Genomic DNA, 15,844 nt, shown 5'->3' with positions numbered 1-15,844 from the left:
AACATTAAAAAGTTTCAATGTTTAATGCTCAAATTATCATTAAATACATTTACAGGTATACCTCACTTTACAGCGCTTCACTTTACAGCGATTCGCTAATACATCGCTTTGTGGAGCTGAAGTTCAACCTCCAAGGATTTTGAAATAGTGCTGTAAATCATTGTGAGATTGCGAGAAAAGTGACTGGCACCATTTTGTTATGCGCAGTTCAATGTTAACTGCATTACAGTACAATCTGTGTCTCAGTGCTATAGTCTGGCAAATTTTACTACAGTAATTGTCACTATTTTACAGGTACAGTATTTATTAAATACTAATTGAATACTTGCTGTGCTAGTGTTAAACTAAACGTAGCACTATTGCACCCCTAATATATGATAGTTTAAACATGTTTTTAAGATTTTAAACACTGAAAAGAAAGCTAAAACTGCCTTGTTTCACTTTAAGGCGGTTTTCACTTTACAGCGGGGCTCCGGTCCCTAATCCGCTGTATGAGCGGGGTATACCTGTATTTTAAAATTATTGCAATTTGCATTATTCCCTGTAACTAAACGTATATACAAATCTCAAGCTGTATACTGTCCCTTTAACCATAACATTTACAAGACCTAGAACATCTTCCTAAAACATATGTATGTGCAGTGTTCTCTGCAGAAAATATTGCCAGTCGGGTAGGGGCAATGTAATACTTTTTTAAAAAGACAGCATTTTATGTTATCTAAAGCACAAATTAAATGCATAATGTAAAATAACATTTTTAACCTGAGCACAGACTCCGTATATTTATGAGGCTGTCATAAAATGTATCTTTGCTATAATACAGAAGATCAAACAAACAAGTTATGAAGAGGAGGTTTGTAGATTTGTTGAAAATAATTGTCTCATCTTAAAGGGACACTAAACCCAATTTTTTTTTTTCTTTCATGATTCAGATAGAGCAGAAATTTTAAGCAACTTTCTAATTTACTTCTATTATCAATTTTTCTTCGTTCTCTTGGTATCTTTATTTAAAAAACAGGGATGTGAGTCGGCACATTTTTGGTTCAGCACCTGGGTAGCGCTATCCAGGGTGCTGAACCAAAAATGGGCCGGCTCCTAAGCTCACATTCAGCCTTTTTTTTTAAAATAAAGATACCAAGAGAACAAAGACAAAATGATAATAGGAGTAAATTAGAAAGTTGCTTAAAATTGCATGCTCCATCTGAATCATGAAAGAAAAAAATTTGGGTTTAATATCCCTTTAATGTGCTTCTAACAAACACACAAAAACATGTATATTAAATGATATAGGCCTAGAATATCTAGAATAAGAATCTGAACAAATTAAATATAATAAAAATCCTATTGCTTGACTACAGGACATTTTGTCACTATAAAGAAAAGAACCACTGCCCTTAGGGTTCATGTAACATTTGGTCATTTCAGGATTGTAAATGGTTTGAAACATTAGTTGAAGTGATCTCTTACCTTAAGCGCACAAAATATGCAAGAGTCTCCCATGCACTTGTGTGTCGTCAGCTGTCGGAAGCTCCGTCGGAAAATGTCTAAGTGCCACAATACCTGTAGCGGGAGACAAAAAAGCGAAAATTGCCTGAAGTGTTGTGCAAAAACACACATAAAAAAAGGCACCACAACATTTGTATGGTACTTTCATCATGGAAATTAAAACTGCAAAGTAAACCAAGTTGACAGTTTTTCTACAAATATAGAAACGATAGTTTAAAAGAACATTAAACACACAAAAAATAATTAAACTGTTCATAAAATATTTAATTACTTTGAAAAGGTTTTGACGCGTTTCGGCATCCTTGTTTGCCGTAATCATAGACCATTGGTCTATGATTACGGCAAACATGGATGCCGAAACGCGTCAGCCCTTTTCTGCCTAAAGCTGTGGTTTTATTATAATCCAACTTTTAAATATGCCAAATTAAATCAAAACATTTTTAAATTTTAAACGCCTATTTCCATTTTTTTAAATATTTTGCAATTTACAGGCTTGAGGCACTCGTTTACTAAAGGTTTCCTGTGATATCAGACCAGGGAGACCTGAAGCACCTACGGAAGCGTTGACTGTTTGGTTACAGAGCCGGGTAAGGGACCGCTGCTTGTTCTCCGAGACAGCTGTATGTCGAGCATTGAAGTGCTTAAAGAAAGGAGCAACACTTGTGTGTATAAGGTCCATATACAGATGATAAAGGATCACTCCGGATAAAGAATAGAGCACGCTCACTGACACTCTAAAGAAGCTGAGAGAATTATAAGGTACGCAGCGGATATTAACAAACCCCAAAAGGAAGTGTATTTACATATGAAGAGCATTGTACTACATCTTGTTAAAGAGAAAACAAAAGAGGAAAGAATACCTTGCATTTCTGCTTTTATTGATAACGCTGGTAGGTTTTCATAGCGGTCTCCAGGTCTGATATTATAGAGCTGTTTATTTAAAGAAGACACAATAGCCATAATTTCTGTATGATATTTAATTATTCACAGTGAAAATATTTAAATTTGTCAGCAATGAAGTACTGGTCCGGATCAGAACACAGTCACTCACAAGCAACATATATGCACAGTTGTCAATAAGTGGCTTGTATCCAGCTCCGGAGCAGGAGTGCTTGCTGGCCGATAGACAATTGTAATATTACAGCGTTTTCTTTGTTTTATGTTCCTGTGTTCTTTGTGTCTTTACATATTAACAAAAGCAGGACCTTTATGGATGGTTTAATTCTGATACATGAGCTTGAGAAAGGGGCAGGTGACCCGAAATGTTGCTCTTCCTAATAAAGGTATCGTCTTCTACCTGAGTGCCACCGTTCTGGTTTCTTCCTATTTGCATATTGGATAGGCTGACCATATTGCCGCTTTAAGAAGGAACACATATGAAAAATACATATGTCAGGGTTCTTATACAAAGCATTTCTTTAAACAGCCCTGACGTGTATTTTTTATATGTGTCCCTTTTTAAAGCAGCAATATGGTCAGCCTAATATTGGGACCCAGTAAAGGAAGGTCTCTAAGGGGTTGCATCAGGCATTTTCTGTAATTTTACAAAGACTTGTGTTTGTGCTGATCTCCTACATTCACGCATTAATTCTGATACCTGGGGGCTGATCCTACAGTGTCCTTAAAATAAGCATGCTAAATGCCTCGAACGTGATGCAGCATAGCGGGAAGATGCGGATTTGAAAGTATAAACATCTCTATTTAAAAATGAACACAGCCCTGATTATGCTAATTGACTGGGGAGTGTTTGTTTTTTACCATGCAGGTTACAGTAAAAAAAGCAGCGGAAGATTAACTGCTCACATGTCTCTTATTATGGTGAGCAGAGGAGATTTTGATGTCAAATAGAGATGTCTAGTCAGATTTTTACAGATTTGCTGCAATTTATGTCCCTTTAATACTACATGTATTTGATACAATTGATTGAATGTTTTAAAGATCTAAAAGCTGTTCTGCAATCTGTTTTCAGAGGAGGACGATATACAGTATATACACTGGGGTGTGCACATTCAGTCCTTATGATCTATGGTTCCAGTATCATCTGTGACTGATAACGAGCATCATAAGAGATGCAGGGAGAACCCAGCAACCAAAACAGTGTATGGCAGTACATGCTATTTATTTTGTTTTTCATTATTTTCTTTTTAAATGCCAGTAGGAGAATGTGGCTTTTACCAAAGAACAATGTGCTGCACAAATCCATTTAATCATAACAATTTTACTACGCCACAAAAAAATCTTTTTTTATGCAAAGTTTAACTTTAGTGCAGCACTGCAAATATTTTGCTTCGGATAATGCAAACAGTAAAATTGTGTGGCATTCCAAAGTAAAAGTATTCCCACGAGCTGGAACAATGTTGTTTTATTACTGTGAGCATGCACAGCTTGTCATTCACAAGCATTTCACCAAGGTTACGCTGAGTAAGAAAATACTTTGGGATGGGGCTCTCCTGGACTCACAGCGAGAGATAATTCCACAACTGTCATCATGAAGAACAAAACAGCAGCAACGTCTTACTCATCTGTAAAACTTATTTCTGGAGCACGTTATGAAAGGAACTCCCAAATGACTGCTTGGGGCAAATATCAGAAGATTATTAAAATATGATCTGCATTACGCACTGCAGTCATAAAATTGTTCTAGGTACTATATGCATGTTAGTTGTCACTATAGCAGGTTTAATAAAAATAAATAAAAAAAAAAAACAAGATTTATAGCAGGGCTTGACAATTCTTTTTTTTTTTACCAGAAAATGACACGTATATAGCATTTACCTCTTATGGCGTTAAAAAATGCCCTAACATCTTCAGGTCTCGTCTCCTTCCCTTATATTTGCCCTCAGTGCAGGGAAATGCCTGTACATCACCTAGCTGAGAGTGCAGGGAAATGTCTGTACATCACCTAGCTGAGAGTGCAGGGAAATGCCTGTACATCACCTAGCTGAGAGTGCAGGGAAATGCCTGTACATCACCTAGCTGAGAGTGCAGGGAAATGTCTGTACATCACCTAGCTGAGAGTGCAGGGAAATGTCTGTACATCACCTAGCTGAGAGTGCAGGGAAATGTCTGTACATCACCTAGCTGAGAGTGCAGGGAAATGTCTGTACATCACCTAGCTGAGAGTGCAGGGAAATGCCTGTACATCACCTAGCTGAGAGTGCAGGGAAATGCCTGTACATCACCTAGCTGAGAGTGCAGGGAAATGTCTGTACATCACCTAGCTGAGAGTGCAGGGAAATGTCTGTACATCACCTAGCTGAGAGTGCAGGGAAATGTCTGTACATCACCTAGCTGAGAGTGCAGGGAAATGTCTGTACATCACCTAGCTGAGAGTGCAGGGAAATGTCTGTGCATCACCTAGCTGAGAGTGCAGGGAAATGCCTGTGCATCACCTAGCTGAGAGTGCAGGGAAATGCCTGTACATCACCTAGCTGAGAGTGCAGGGAAATGCCTGTACATCACCTAGCTGAGAGTGCAGGGAAATGCCTGTACATCACCTAGCTGAGAGTGCAGGGAAATGTTTGTACATCACCTAGCTGAGAGTGCAGGGAAATGTCTGTACATCACCTAGCTGAGAGTGCAGGGAAATGTCTGTACATCACCTAGCTGAGAGTGCAGGGAAATGTCTGTACATCACCTAGCTGAGAGTGCAGGGAAATGTCTGTACATCACCTAGCTGAGAGTGCAGGGAAATGTCTGTACATCACCTAGCTGAGAGTGCAGGGAAATGTCTGTACATCACCTAGCTGAGAGTGCAGGGAAATGTCTGTACATCACCTAGCTGAGAGTGCAGGGAAATGTCTGTACATCACCTAGCTGAGAGTGCAGGGAAATGTCTGTACATCACCTAGCTGAGAGTGCAGGGAAATGTCTGTACATCACCTAGCTGAGAGTGCAGGGAAATGTCTGTACATCACCTAGCTGAGAGTGCAGGGAAATGTCTGTACATCACCTAGCTGAGAGTGCAGGGAAATGTCTGTACATCACCTAGCTGAGAGTGCAGGGAAATGTCTGTACATCACCTAGCTGAGAGTGCAGGGAAATGTCTGTACATCACCTAGCTGAGAGTGCAGGGAAATGTCTGTACATCACCTAGCTGAGAGTGCAGGGAAATGCCTGTACATCACCTAGCTGAGAGTGCAGGGAAATGCCTGTAGTTTACCCAACTGAAAATTAAGGGAAATGACTGTGCCCCCAGCCTACACAACCTACAAAGTTAAATGAAGTGGATCAATCTAAAGTGATGAAACAGCCTAAAGTAAATGGAGCAATTCGAACGTGACTCACACCTATGCTCCTCTATTCTGTTAGCCCCACAGCTAACCGGCAAGAATACCGGATACTGTCACTGGCTTCTGTGTCGCTCAAATAATGAGCAGTGCTCATCTCTTTTTAGTGTATTAAACACAGCAATAAGCAATTAGAGGCTTAAAGCACGCCCCACAACAATTATTAGTTCAATTTGTAGATGTCACTTTGATTGACCTATCTGCACTCATGCATGAATAGCCTTAAAATCAGAACTAAAGACCGTTCATTTACTTGAACTGGGGTTTTTGCAGTCCAACCCTCGTGTGTTTATAGCGATCGGGTTTAAAGGCAAGAAATGACAAAAATATTTAATGTGTGTATGTATTTATGTATGTGTGTATATATATATCGCCATAGAACAGGCTAACAATTGTATTGAGCTGGTTGTTCGTTCCTGTGAGTGCATTTCTCTCTGTTTGTATTTAGTCTCCCTATGGGAAAAAGGGGAAACCAGACGTGGACTCCTTGCTCAGTGTGCTTAGAGGAATATGGCTACACCTCACTGACGAGGACCAATGAAGGCCGAAACGATCGTCTGGGGTTGCTGTGTTCCTTGTTCAGAAAGGAATTGCCTGGCGCTGGACTGACCGTAATAGACGGGATCAGACCGATATACTACAGGAAAGTTCCACTCTGTAAAAAGCATCACTGGGCTAAAAGAAGCTGCACCCAGGTGGTAAATCGCAATAGAACAGGCTAACAATGGTATTGAGCCAGTTGTTCGTTCCTGTGAGTGTGCTTCTCTGTGTGTGTGTGTGTATATATATATATATATATATATATATATATATATATATATATATATATATATATATATAAAATCAATCAATACAAATATTTGCATAGGAAATTAACACATCTAGGCAAGAATCCCTGCTTACTTTTCCCCAGATATACTCCATATACGTTACCAATGCACAAGAGAAGTCTGGGTAAGCTATGCAAATTCTCAGTTTTTTTGCTTAAAATACTGTTTTAACACAGTTATCCTTTTAACAGGATTATTGCAGCAATACAGAAATCACTCACTAGACAGCCTGTTTCGTTCTTTTTGTGCAAATATTTGTATTGATTTAATTTTGAGACATGGAGGATTTTAAATCTCAGTTTTTTATCTCCACCATAATTTTAATGAATTTTGATATTTTGATATCCAATGATATTCTGTGTTGAAGAGATACCTAGGTAGCATCTGGAGCACTAAATGGCAGGAAATAGTGCTGCCCTCTAGTGCTCTTGCATATGGATAACATTCTTGCAAAACTGCTGCCATTTAGTGCTCCATAAATGGGCCGGCTCCTAAGCTTACCAAGAGAACAAAGAACAATTTATAATAGAAATAAATTAGAATGTCGTTTAAAATGACATGCTCTATCTGAATCATCATAAAGAAATGCTGAGTTTTTATAAATACTTTTATTTTCTTGACATGTCAAACAGTTGGATATAGCGTGTACAGTATTATTGATCCACGTTCGAAATCAGAATTTATGCTTACCTGATAAATTACTTTCTCTTGTGGTGTATCCAGTCCACGGATTCATCCTTTACTTGTGGGATATTCTCCTTCCCAACAGGAAGTGGCAAAGAGAGCACACAGCAGCCATATAGCTCCTCCTCTAGCTCCACCCCCCAGTCATTCGACCGAAAGTTAGGAAGAAAAAGGAGAAACCATAGGGTGCAGTGGTGACTGTAGTTTCAAAAATAAAAACCACCTGTCTTAAAATGACAGGGCGGGCCGTGGACTGGATGCACCACAAGAGAAAGTAATTTATCAAGTAAGCATAAATTCTGTTTTCTCTTGTAAGGTGTATCCAGTCCACGGATTCATCCTTTACTTGTGGGATACCAATACCAAAGCTTTAGGACACGAATGAAGGGAGGGAACAAGTCAGGTACCTTAAACGGAAGGCACCACTGCTTGTAAAACCTTTCTCCCAAAAATAGCCTCCGAAGAAGTAAAAGTATCGAATTTGTAAAATTTGGAAAAAGTATGCAGTGAAGACCAAGTTGCTGCCTTACAAATCTGTTCAACAGAAGCCTCATTTTTAAAAGCCCATGTGGAAGCCACTGCTCTGGTAGAATGAGCAGTAATTGTTTCAGGAGGCTGCTGGCCAGCAGTCTCATAGGCCAAACGGATAATGCTTTTCAGCCAAAAGGAAAGAGAGGTAGCGGTCGCCTTCTGACCTCTCCTCTTACCAGAATAGATAACAAACAAAGAAGTTGTTTTTCTGAAATCCTTAGTTGATTGTAAATAGAACTTTAAAGCACAAACCACATCAAGATTGTGTAACAGATGTTCCTTCTTTGACGAAGGATTAGGACACAGAGAAGGAACAACAATTTCCTGGTTAATATTCTTATTAGACACAACCTTAGGAAGAAAACTGGGTTTGGTACGTAAAACTACCTTATCTGCATGGAACACCAGATAAGGTGAATCACAATGTAAAGCAGATAACTCCGAAACTCTTCGAGCAGAAGAGATAGCTACCAAAAACAAAACTTTCCAAGATAACAGTTTAATATCTATGGAATGTAAAGGTTCAAACGGAACCCCTTGCAGAACGGAAATAACTAAATTCAGACTCCATGGCGGAGCCACAGGTCTATAAACAGGTTTGATTCTGACTAAAGCCTGACTAAACGCTTGAACGTCTGGTACCTCTGCCAGACGTTTGTGTAAAAGAATAGACAAAGCAGATATCTGTCCCTTTAAGGAACTAGCTGATAATCCTTTCTCCAATCCTTCTTGGAGAAAGGACAAAATCCTGGGAATCCTAACCTTACTCCATGAGTAACCCTTGGATTTGCACCAAAAAATATATTTTCGCCAAATCTTATGGTAGATTTTCCTGGTGACAGGCTTTCTAGCCTGAATAAGGGTATCAATAACCGACTCAGAGAAACCACGCTTTGATAGAATTAGGCGTTCAATCTCCAAGCAGTCAGACGCAGAGAAATTAGATTTGGATGTTTGAAAGGACCCTGTATTAGAAGGTCCTGCCTCATTGGCAGTGTCCATGGTGGCACAGATGACATGTCCACTAGGTCTGCATACTAAGTCCTGAGTGGCCACGCAGGCGCTATTAGAATCACCGAAGCCCTCTCCTGTTTGATTCTGGCAACAAGACGAGGGAGGAGAGGAAACGGTGGAAAAACATAGGCCAGATTGAAGGACCAAGGTGCTGCTAGAGCATCTATCAGCACCGCCTGGGGATCCCGGGACCTGGACCCATAAAGAGGAAGCTTGGTGTTCTGACTGGACGCCATCAGATCCAATTCTGGAGTGCCCCATAGCTGAGTCAGCTGGGCAAATACCTCCGGGTGGAGTTCCCACTCCCCCGGGTGAAAAGTCTGACGACTTAGAAAATCCGCCTCCCAGTTGTCTACTCCTGGGATGTGAATTGCTGAGAGGTGGCAAGAGTGATCCTCTGCCCACCTGATTATTTTGGTTACTTCCATCATTGCTAAGGAACTCCTTGTTCCCCCTTGATGATTGACATAAGCTACAGTCGTGATGTTGTCCGACTGAAATCTGATGAATTTGGCCGCAGCTAGCTGAGGCCATGCCTGAAGCGCGTTGAATATCGCCCTCAGTTCCAGGATGTTTATTGGGAGAAGAGCTTCTTCCCAAGACTATAAGTCCTGAGCCTTCAGGGAGTCCCAGACTGCACCCCAGCCCAACAGACTGGCGTCGGTCGTTACGATGATCCACTCTGGTCTGCGGAAACACATTCCCTGAGACAGGTGATCCTGAGACAACCACCAGAGAAGAGAATCTCTGGTCCCCTGGTCCAACTGTATTTGAGGAGACAAATCTGCATAATCCCCATTCCACTGTTTGAGCATGCATAGTTGCAGTGGTCTGAGATGTATCCGTGCAAAAGGGACTATGTCCATTGCCGCTACCATTAGTCCGATTGTCTCCATGCACTGAGCTACAGATGGCCGAGGAATGGAATGAAGAGCTCGGCAAGTAGTTAAGAGTTTTAACTTTCTGACCTCCGTCAGAAATATTTTCATCTCTACCGAGTCTATTAGGGTTCCTAGCAAGGGAACTCTTGTGAGGGGGGAGAGAGAACTCTTTTTGATGTTCACCTTCCACCTGTGAGACCTCAGAAAGGCCACTACAATTTCCCTGTGAGACTTGGCTCTTTGGAAAGTCGACGCCTGAATTAAGATGTCGTCTAGATAAGGCGCCACTGCTATGTCCCGCGGTCTTAGCACCTTTGTAAAAATTCTGGGAGCAGTGGCCAACCCGAAAGGAAGAGCCACAAACTGATAATGCTTGTCCAGAAAGGCGAACCTGAGAAACTGGTGATGATCTTTGTGGATAGGAATGTGCAGATACGCATCCTTTAGATCCACGGTAGTCATATATTGACCCTCCTGGATCATTGGTAAGATTGTCCAAATGGTCTCCATCTTGAATGATGGGACTCTCAGGAATTTGTTTAGAATTTTGAGATCCAGGATTGGTCTGAAAGTTCCTTCTTTCTTGGGTACCACAAACAGGTTTGAGTAAAAACCCAGCCCTTGCTCCGCAGTTGGAACTGGGTGGATCACTCCCATTGTATGTAGGTCTTCTACACAGCGTAAGAACGCCTCTTTCTTTGTCTGGTCTGTAGACAAACGAGAAATGTGGAACCTTCCCCTTGGAGGGGAGTCCTTGAATTCTAGAAGATATCCCTGGGATACAATCTCTAAGGCCCAGGGATCGTGTACGTCTCTTGCGCAGGCCTGAGCAAAGAGAGAAAGTCTGCCCCCTACCATCATGCTGTCTTGGAGGCAGCTGCAGGCTTATTGGCCTGTTTACCCTTGTTCCAGCCCTGGTAAGGTTTCCAGGCTGGCCTGGGTTGTGAAGCGTTACCCTCTTGCTTTGCAGCAGGGGAGGATGAAGCGAGGCCGCTCCTGAAATTCCGAAAGGAACGAAAATTATTTTGCTTGTTCTTTATCTTAAAGGACTTGTCCTGAGGGAGAGCATGGCCTTTTCCCCCAGTGATTTCTGAAATAATCTCTTTCAATTCAGGCCCGAAGAGGGTCTTTCCTTTGAAAGGGATGTTCAAGAGTTTGGATTTTTACGACACATCGGCCGACCAGGACTTTAGCCATAGCGCCCTGCGCGCCAAAATGGCGAAACCTGAATTCTTTGCCGCTAACTTAGCTAGTTGGAAAGCGGCATCTGTGATAAAAGAATTAGCTAGCTTAAGAGCCTTAATTCTGTCCATAATGTCCTCATATGAGGTCTCCGTCTGGAGCGCATCTTCCAGCGCCTCGAACCAGAAAGCAGCTGCAGTAGTTACAGGAACAATGCACGCAATAGGTTGGAGAAGAAAACCTTGTTGAACAAAAATTTTCTTAAGTAAACCCTCTAACTTTTTATCCATAGGGTCTTTAAAAGCACAACTGTCCTCAATTGGTATGGTTGTGCATTTAGCAAGTGAAGAAACAGCCCCCTCCACCTTAGGGACCGTCTGCCACGAGTCCCGCATGGGGTCAGATATGGGGAACATTTTCTTAAAAACATGAGGGGGAACAAACGGAATACCTGGTCTATCCCACTCCCTAGTCACTATATCCGCAATCCTCTTAGGGACCGGGAACACATCAGTGTAAACAGGAACTTCTAGGTACTTGTCCATTTTACACAATTTCTCTGGGACCATCAAAGGGTCGCAGTCATCCAGAGTAACTAATACCTCCCTGAGCAATAAGCGGAGGTGTTCTAGTTTAAATTTAAAAGCCAACGTATCTGAGCCTGTCTGAGGAGCAACCTTTCCCGAATCGGAAATTTCTCCCTCAGACAGCACATCCCTCGCCCCCATTTCAGAGCGTTGTGAGTGTATATCGGATACGGCTACCAAAACGTCAGAATGCTCAGAATCTGTTCTTAAAACAGAGCTATCACGCTTTGCAGGTAACACGGGCAGTTTAAATAAAAACACTGAGAGCGTATTATTCATAACTGCCGCCAAGTCTTGCAAGGTAAAAGAGTTAGACGCACTAGAGGTGCTAGGCGTCGCTTGAGCGGGCGTAACTGGTTGTGACACTTGAGGAGAGGTTAACGGACTAACCTCATTACCTTCTGTCTGAGAATCATCGTGGGCCACATTTTTAAGTGCAACAATATGTTCTTTAAAGTGTATAGACATATCAGTACAAGTGGGACACATTATGAGAGGGGGTTCCACCATGGCTTCTAAACACATTGAACAAGGATTTTCCTTGGTGTCAGACATGTTTAACAGACTAGTAGTAAGACAAACAGGCTTAGAAATCACTTTAATCAAGTAAAAACACACTTTGCAAAAAATGTTACTGTGCCTTTAAGAGATAAAAAAGGCACACAAGGGGACTTCCGGTGGGCGGGCACGGCGAGAGGACGCAGGTTTGCTGAGCTCCGTGTGTCTATGCTCGCAGGCCTGTGCCTTTTGACACCTAAAGTGCCCGGAAAACTGTAATCCTTGGCAGGACACCTAAGCGACACCTGCCCGGACAAGACTTAGTGAGGAGCGCTTCAGATCCGCTCCCCCGCCGGCAGCCGCATCGACAAAGAGCTGGAGCAAGATCGCGGTGGCGATCAGAGAGACCGGACCTCCCGCACCATCGAAAAAGAGAAGGTGAGAAGCCGAACAGGCTGGGGTTCCACAGAGGAGAGCCAAAACCGACTTATTAGAGGCCAGAAACTGACAAGGCAATTTGCCCTAGCAGCCAGAGAGCTGCACAATAAACTAACGGCGGCCATCTTGGATATCGGCCCTAGTGAAAAACCGTTAAGAGACACTATAAACATAACAAACACAGTGAACTGCTACTCTTTGGGGACTCAGTGGCCTTATTCACCCCCTCCTCCTCCCAGGTTTATAACTTTATATCCGACACACGCTTGGCACAGAGAGAGATCGATCATTTTGCAGGAGAGCCTGCTCATCACAGGGTAACTGCCAACACAGAGCCCAACAATGCTATCAGTCCTGCACAGATAGAACCCACGTGGGAGAGAAATAAACCTGTAGCACAATAGTGTCCGGCCTGCTGGTGAAGCAGATAACTGAGGAGTTGCACACCTAAACCTAAGACTGACTACCAAGATCTCAATTGTAAATTCTACTCAGGGGACAACAATAGACATGGCACACTAGTCCAGAGCCAATTATACCCCCCTCCCCAAGCACAAACCTCCAGAAGCAGAATAGAAACTAATCCTCCTAGTCCTATGAAAGAAGTTTAATTCTCCTACTAAACTATAATTACAGCAGAGCCTTTGCTGTGAACAGCCTGTATGCAAAAATACTATACCCCATACAATAAAAAGACTGACAACATGGCAGGAAGGCAAAAGCAAACAGAGAGACGCCAGAGAACCCAAGCAGAGAACCAAGACCAAGCTCAGTTACTGCCAGAAACATCCATTATCTCGATGCAAGACACACATCCTATTGTATCACAGTTGTCTGCACTCTTCTTGCCCAAAATTGAACAATTGCAGACAGGAATGGACAGCTTGTCCACAGACCTCAGGGCCTTCTCAACACGCCTAACTGCTGTGGAACAGAAAACAGCGGAGGGAGAAGAAAGATACAGGGACACAGCCTCCTCTATCACTACTCTCCAAAGACAAAACAAATTGCTACAAGCCAAGGTAGAGGACTTGGAGAACCGTTCAAGACGAAACAACCTCAGAATCGTCGGAGTGCCAGAGTCTGTCCCCTCGGGGGCCTTAATGAACTTTGTAGAAACTATTCTCCCAGGCATACTCCAACTCCCATCTACGAGCATACCTTGCATTGCAGAAAGAGCACATAGAGTAGGAGCTCCCCAGCAGGAAGGTGCACCTAGACAGATAATGGTGCGCTACTTAAATTTCAAAGATAAAACGCTAATACTCAGAGCGTACAGACAAAAGACACCTATTGACTTTGAAGGGAAGAAACTCTTCATCTTCCAGGACTATTCTGCAGATGTCTCAAAGAAAAGGAGAGAATTCACGCCTTACTGCAGAGACCTTATAGCTCAAGGGGAATCCATAGCACTCCTGTACCCAGCCAGATTGCGACTTCAAACGCCACAAGGCCCAAAGATATTTGAATCTCCGAAACACCTTCAACTATTTCTAGACCAAGCCAAGAGGCGTACAGATCGACCACGGCAGATCCAACAAGAAGAAGAAGACGATACATGAAATAGGACAAAGCCAAGCAGGATTTAGTATCTTTTACTCAGGATTATTTAACCTACCAAGACTGACTGGAGGGACATAATGCACAGAAATTGGTGCTAAACGCTGCATATATATCCTTTTCAAGATTGGGGAGGGGGGGAGGGCTTTTGGGATTGTGTGAAGTTTGAAAGTTGGAAAGTTTACAAGTTTAGTTACTGTTTAAAATTTAAACGAACCAGAATCAGCTGATATAAATTAACAACTGTAGACAGAAGTAAGAGAATATATATATTTGTTTACATCTACTGTACTAATTTATTGTTTAACTTTGCAGAGAGCCGATCAGTAATAATGCTACTATAAAACACCTCGATAGCTACATACGCTCTCCCCTGGGCAGCGGGCGGTAAGTGAAAAAGACAGAATTACTCTATTTTCCTCCTACCACTCTCTTACATAACCATTGCACACACCCCTTTAAGTTTCCTCATGAAACTGGTTTCTTGGAACGTTGGGGGCATCACGTCCCCCATCAAAAGAAAAACCATTCTAAAATATTTAAGAAACCAACACACAGACATAGCAATCTTGGAAGAAACCCACTTGACTAACGCAGAACATCAGAAACTAAGACAGGGATGGGTGGGAGAAGTTATCCACACCACGTATGAAGGGAAAAGAGCCAGAGGGGTAGCTATCCTCTTTAGAAAAAACCTAGACTACACTATAGTAAAACAATTGATAGATCCCGAGGGTAGATATGTGTTAACAAAAATCAAACTCAAACATAAACACATTATCATAGGAGGAGTCTATGGCCCGCACATTGATAAAAAGGATTTCTGGAGAACTTTCAGTACTGTCATAACAAAGTTTGCTGACTCTCCGATGATTCTGGGGGGAGACTATAATATAGCCCCTCAAACCCCAGCAGACAGATTCAGAGACCCTAATTCAGCAGCAAGACATAACACGACCTATAGAAACGCAAGGAGAGATTCCCTGATCTTGTCTAAATTTAAACACTCTTTGGCACTAACAGACATATGGCGAGATAAGCACCCAGAAGAAAGAAACTACACTTGCTCCACCCCAGCCAAAGACACCCTATCCAGAATAGATCTATTCCTAACAACACACTCCTTGGGACAACAGATCACTAACACTACCATAGATGTCGCGAACATATCAGATCATGCCCCCATTAGCCTTAAAATTAATCTTATGCCAACTAGAGAGGGACCCCGTAGGTGGTTCTTCCCGACTTACCTGTACGGAGACATAAATTTCAAGAGATTTCTAGAGGGAGAATGGAAAACTTATATGACTCTAAACTCCACACACCAACATGACACCCTACTACTCTGGGAGGCGGGAAAAGCGGTGATGAGGGGTCTTATATCCTCCTACACAATTAGCAGGTCAAAACGCTTGAAACAAAAGAGTGAGAATCAATTGAGAAGGGTGATTAGCGCTAGGAATAAATACTTGCGAAACCCAAACCCAACGACGAAAAGACACTACATTGAAGCAAAAACACTTAGGGACCTGTCATTACACCAGAACACTGTCAGGGAGATGACAGCAACACAAGCAAACTTTTACAGACATGGAGATAAGACAGGGAAGCTCCTAGCTAGACTCACTAAGTTCGCTAAACCTAACAAGTATATAGGTGCCATCAAGGTGGGAAATGATATACACACTACCACACCGCAGATACAAGCTGCCTTCATGAGTTACTACAAATCCCTATATAAAGAGGAAGCAATAGACAGAACACAAAAAACATCCTTCTGGGAAACCATACACAACCCCACCATCTCAGAAGAACATCTAACTCTCCTTAATGCACCCATTTCA

General features: G+C 42.2%; 1 protein-coding gene across 1 annotated transcript in view; it reads right to left on the bottom strand.

Annotated features, from left to right (window-relative positions):
• Positions 1-15,844, bottom strand: part of USP54 (ubiquitin specific peptidase 54) — a 224,399-nt gene that overhangs the window by 115,654 nt on the left and 92,901 nt on the right. Inside the window, exon 3 of the mRNA XM_053692010.1 lies at positions 1,468-1,560. Within this exon, the coding sequence (XP_053547985.1) occupies positions 1,468-1,560 (93 nt within the window). The remainder of the gene's footprint in view (positions 1-1,467; positions 1,561-15,844) is intronic.

This window comes from Bombina bombina, chromosome 9 (assembly GCF_027579735.1).
Source record: "Bombina bombina isolate aBomBom1 chromosome 9, aBomBom1.pri, whole genome shotgun sequence".
Classification (NCBI taxonomy): domain Eukaryota; kingdom Metazoa; phylum Chordata; class Amphibia; order Anura; family Bombinatoridae; genus Bombina; species Bombina bombina.
This window is presented reverse-complemented; position numbering and strand designations above follow the sequence as displayed.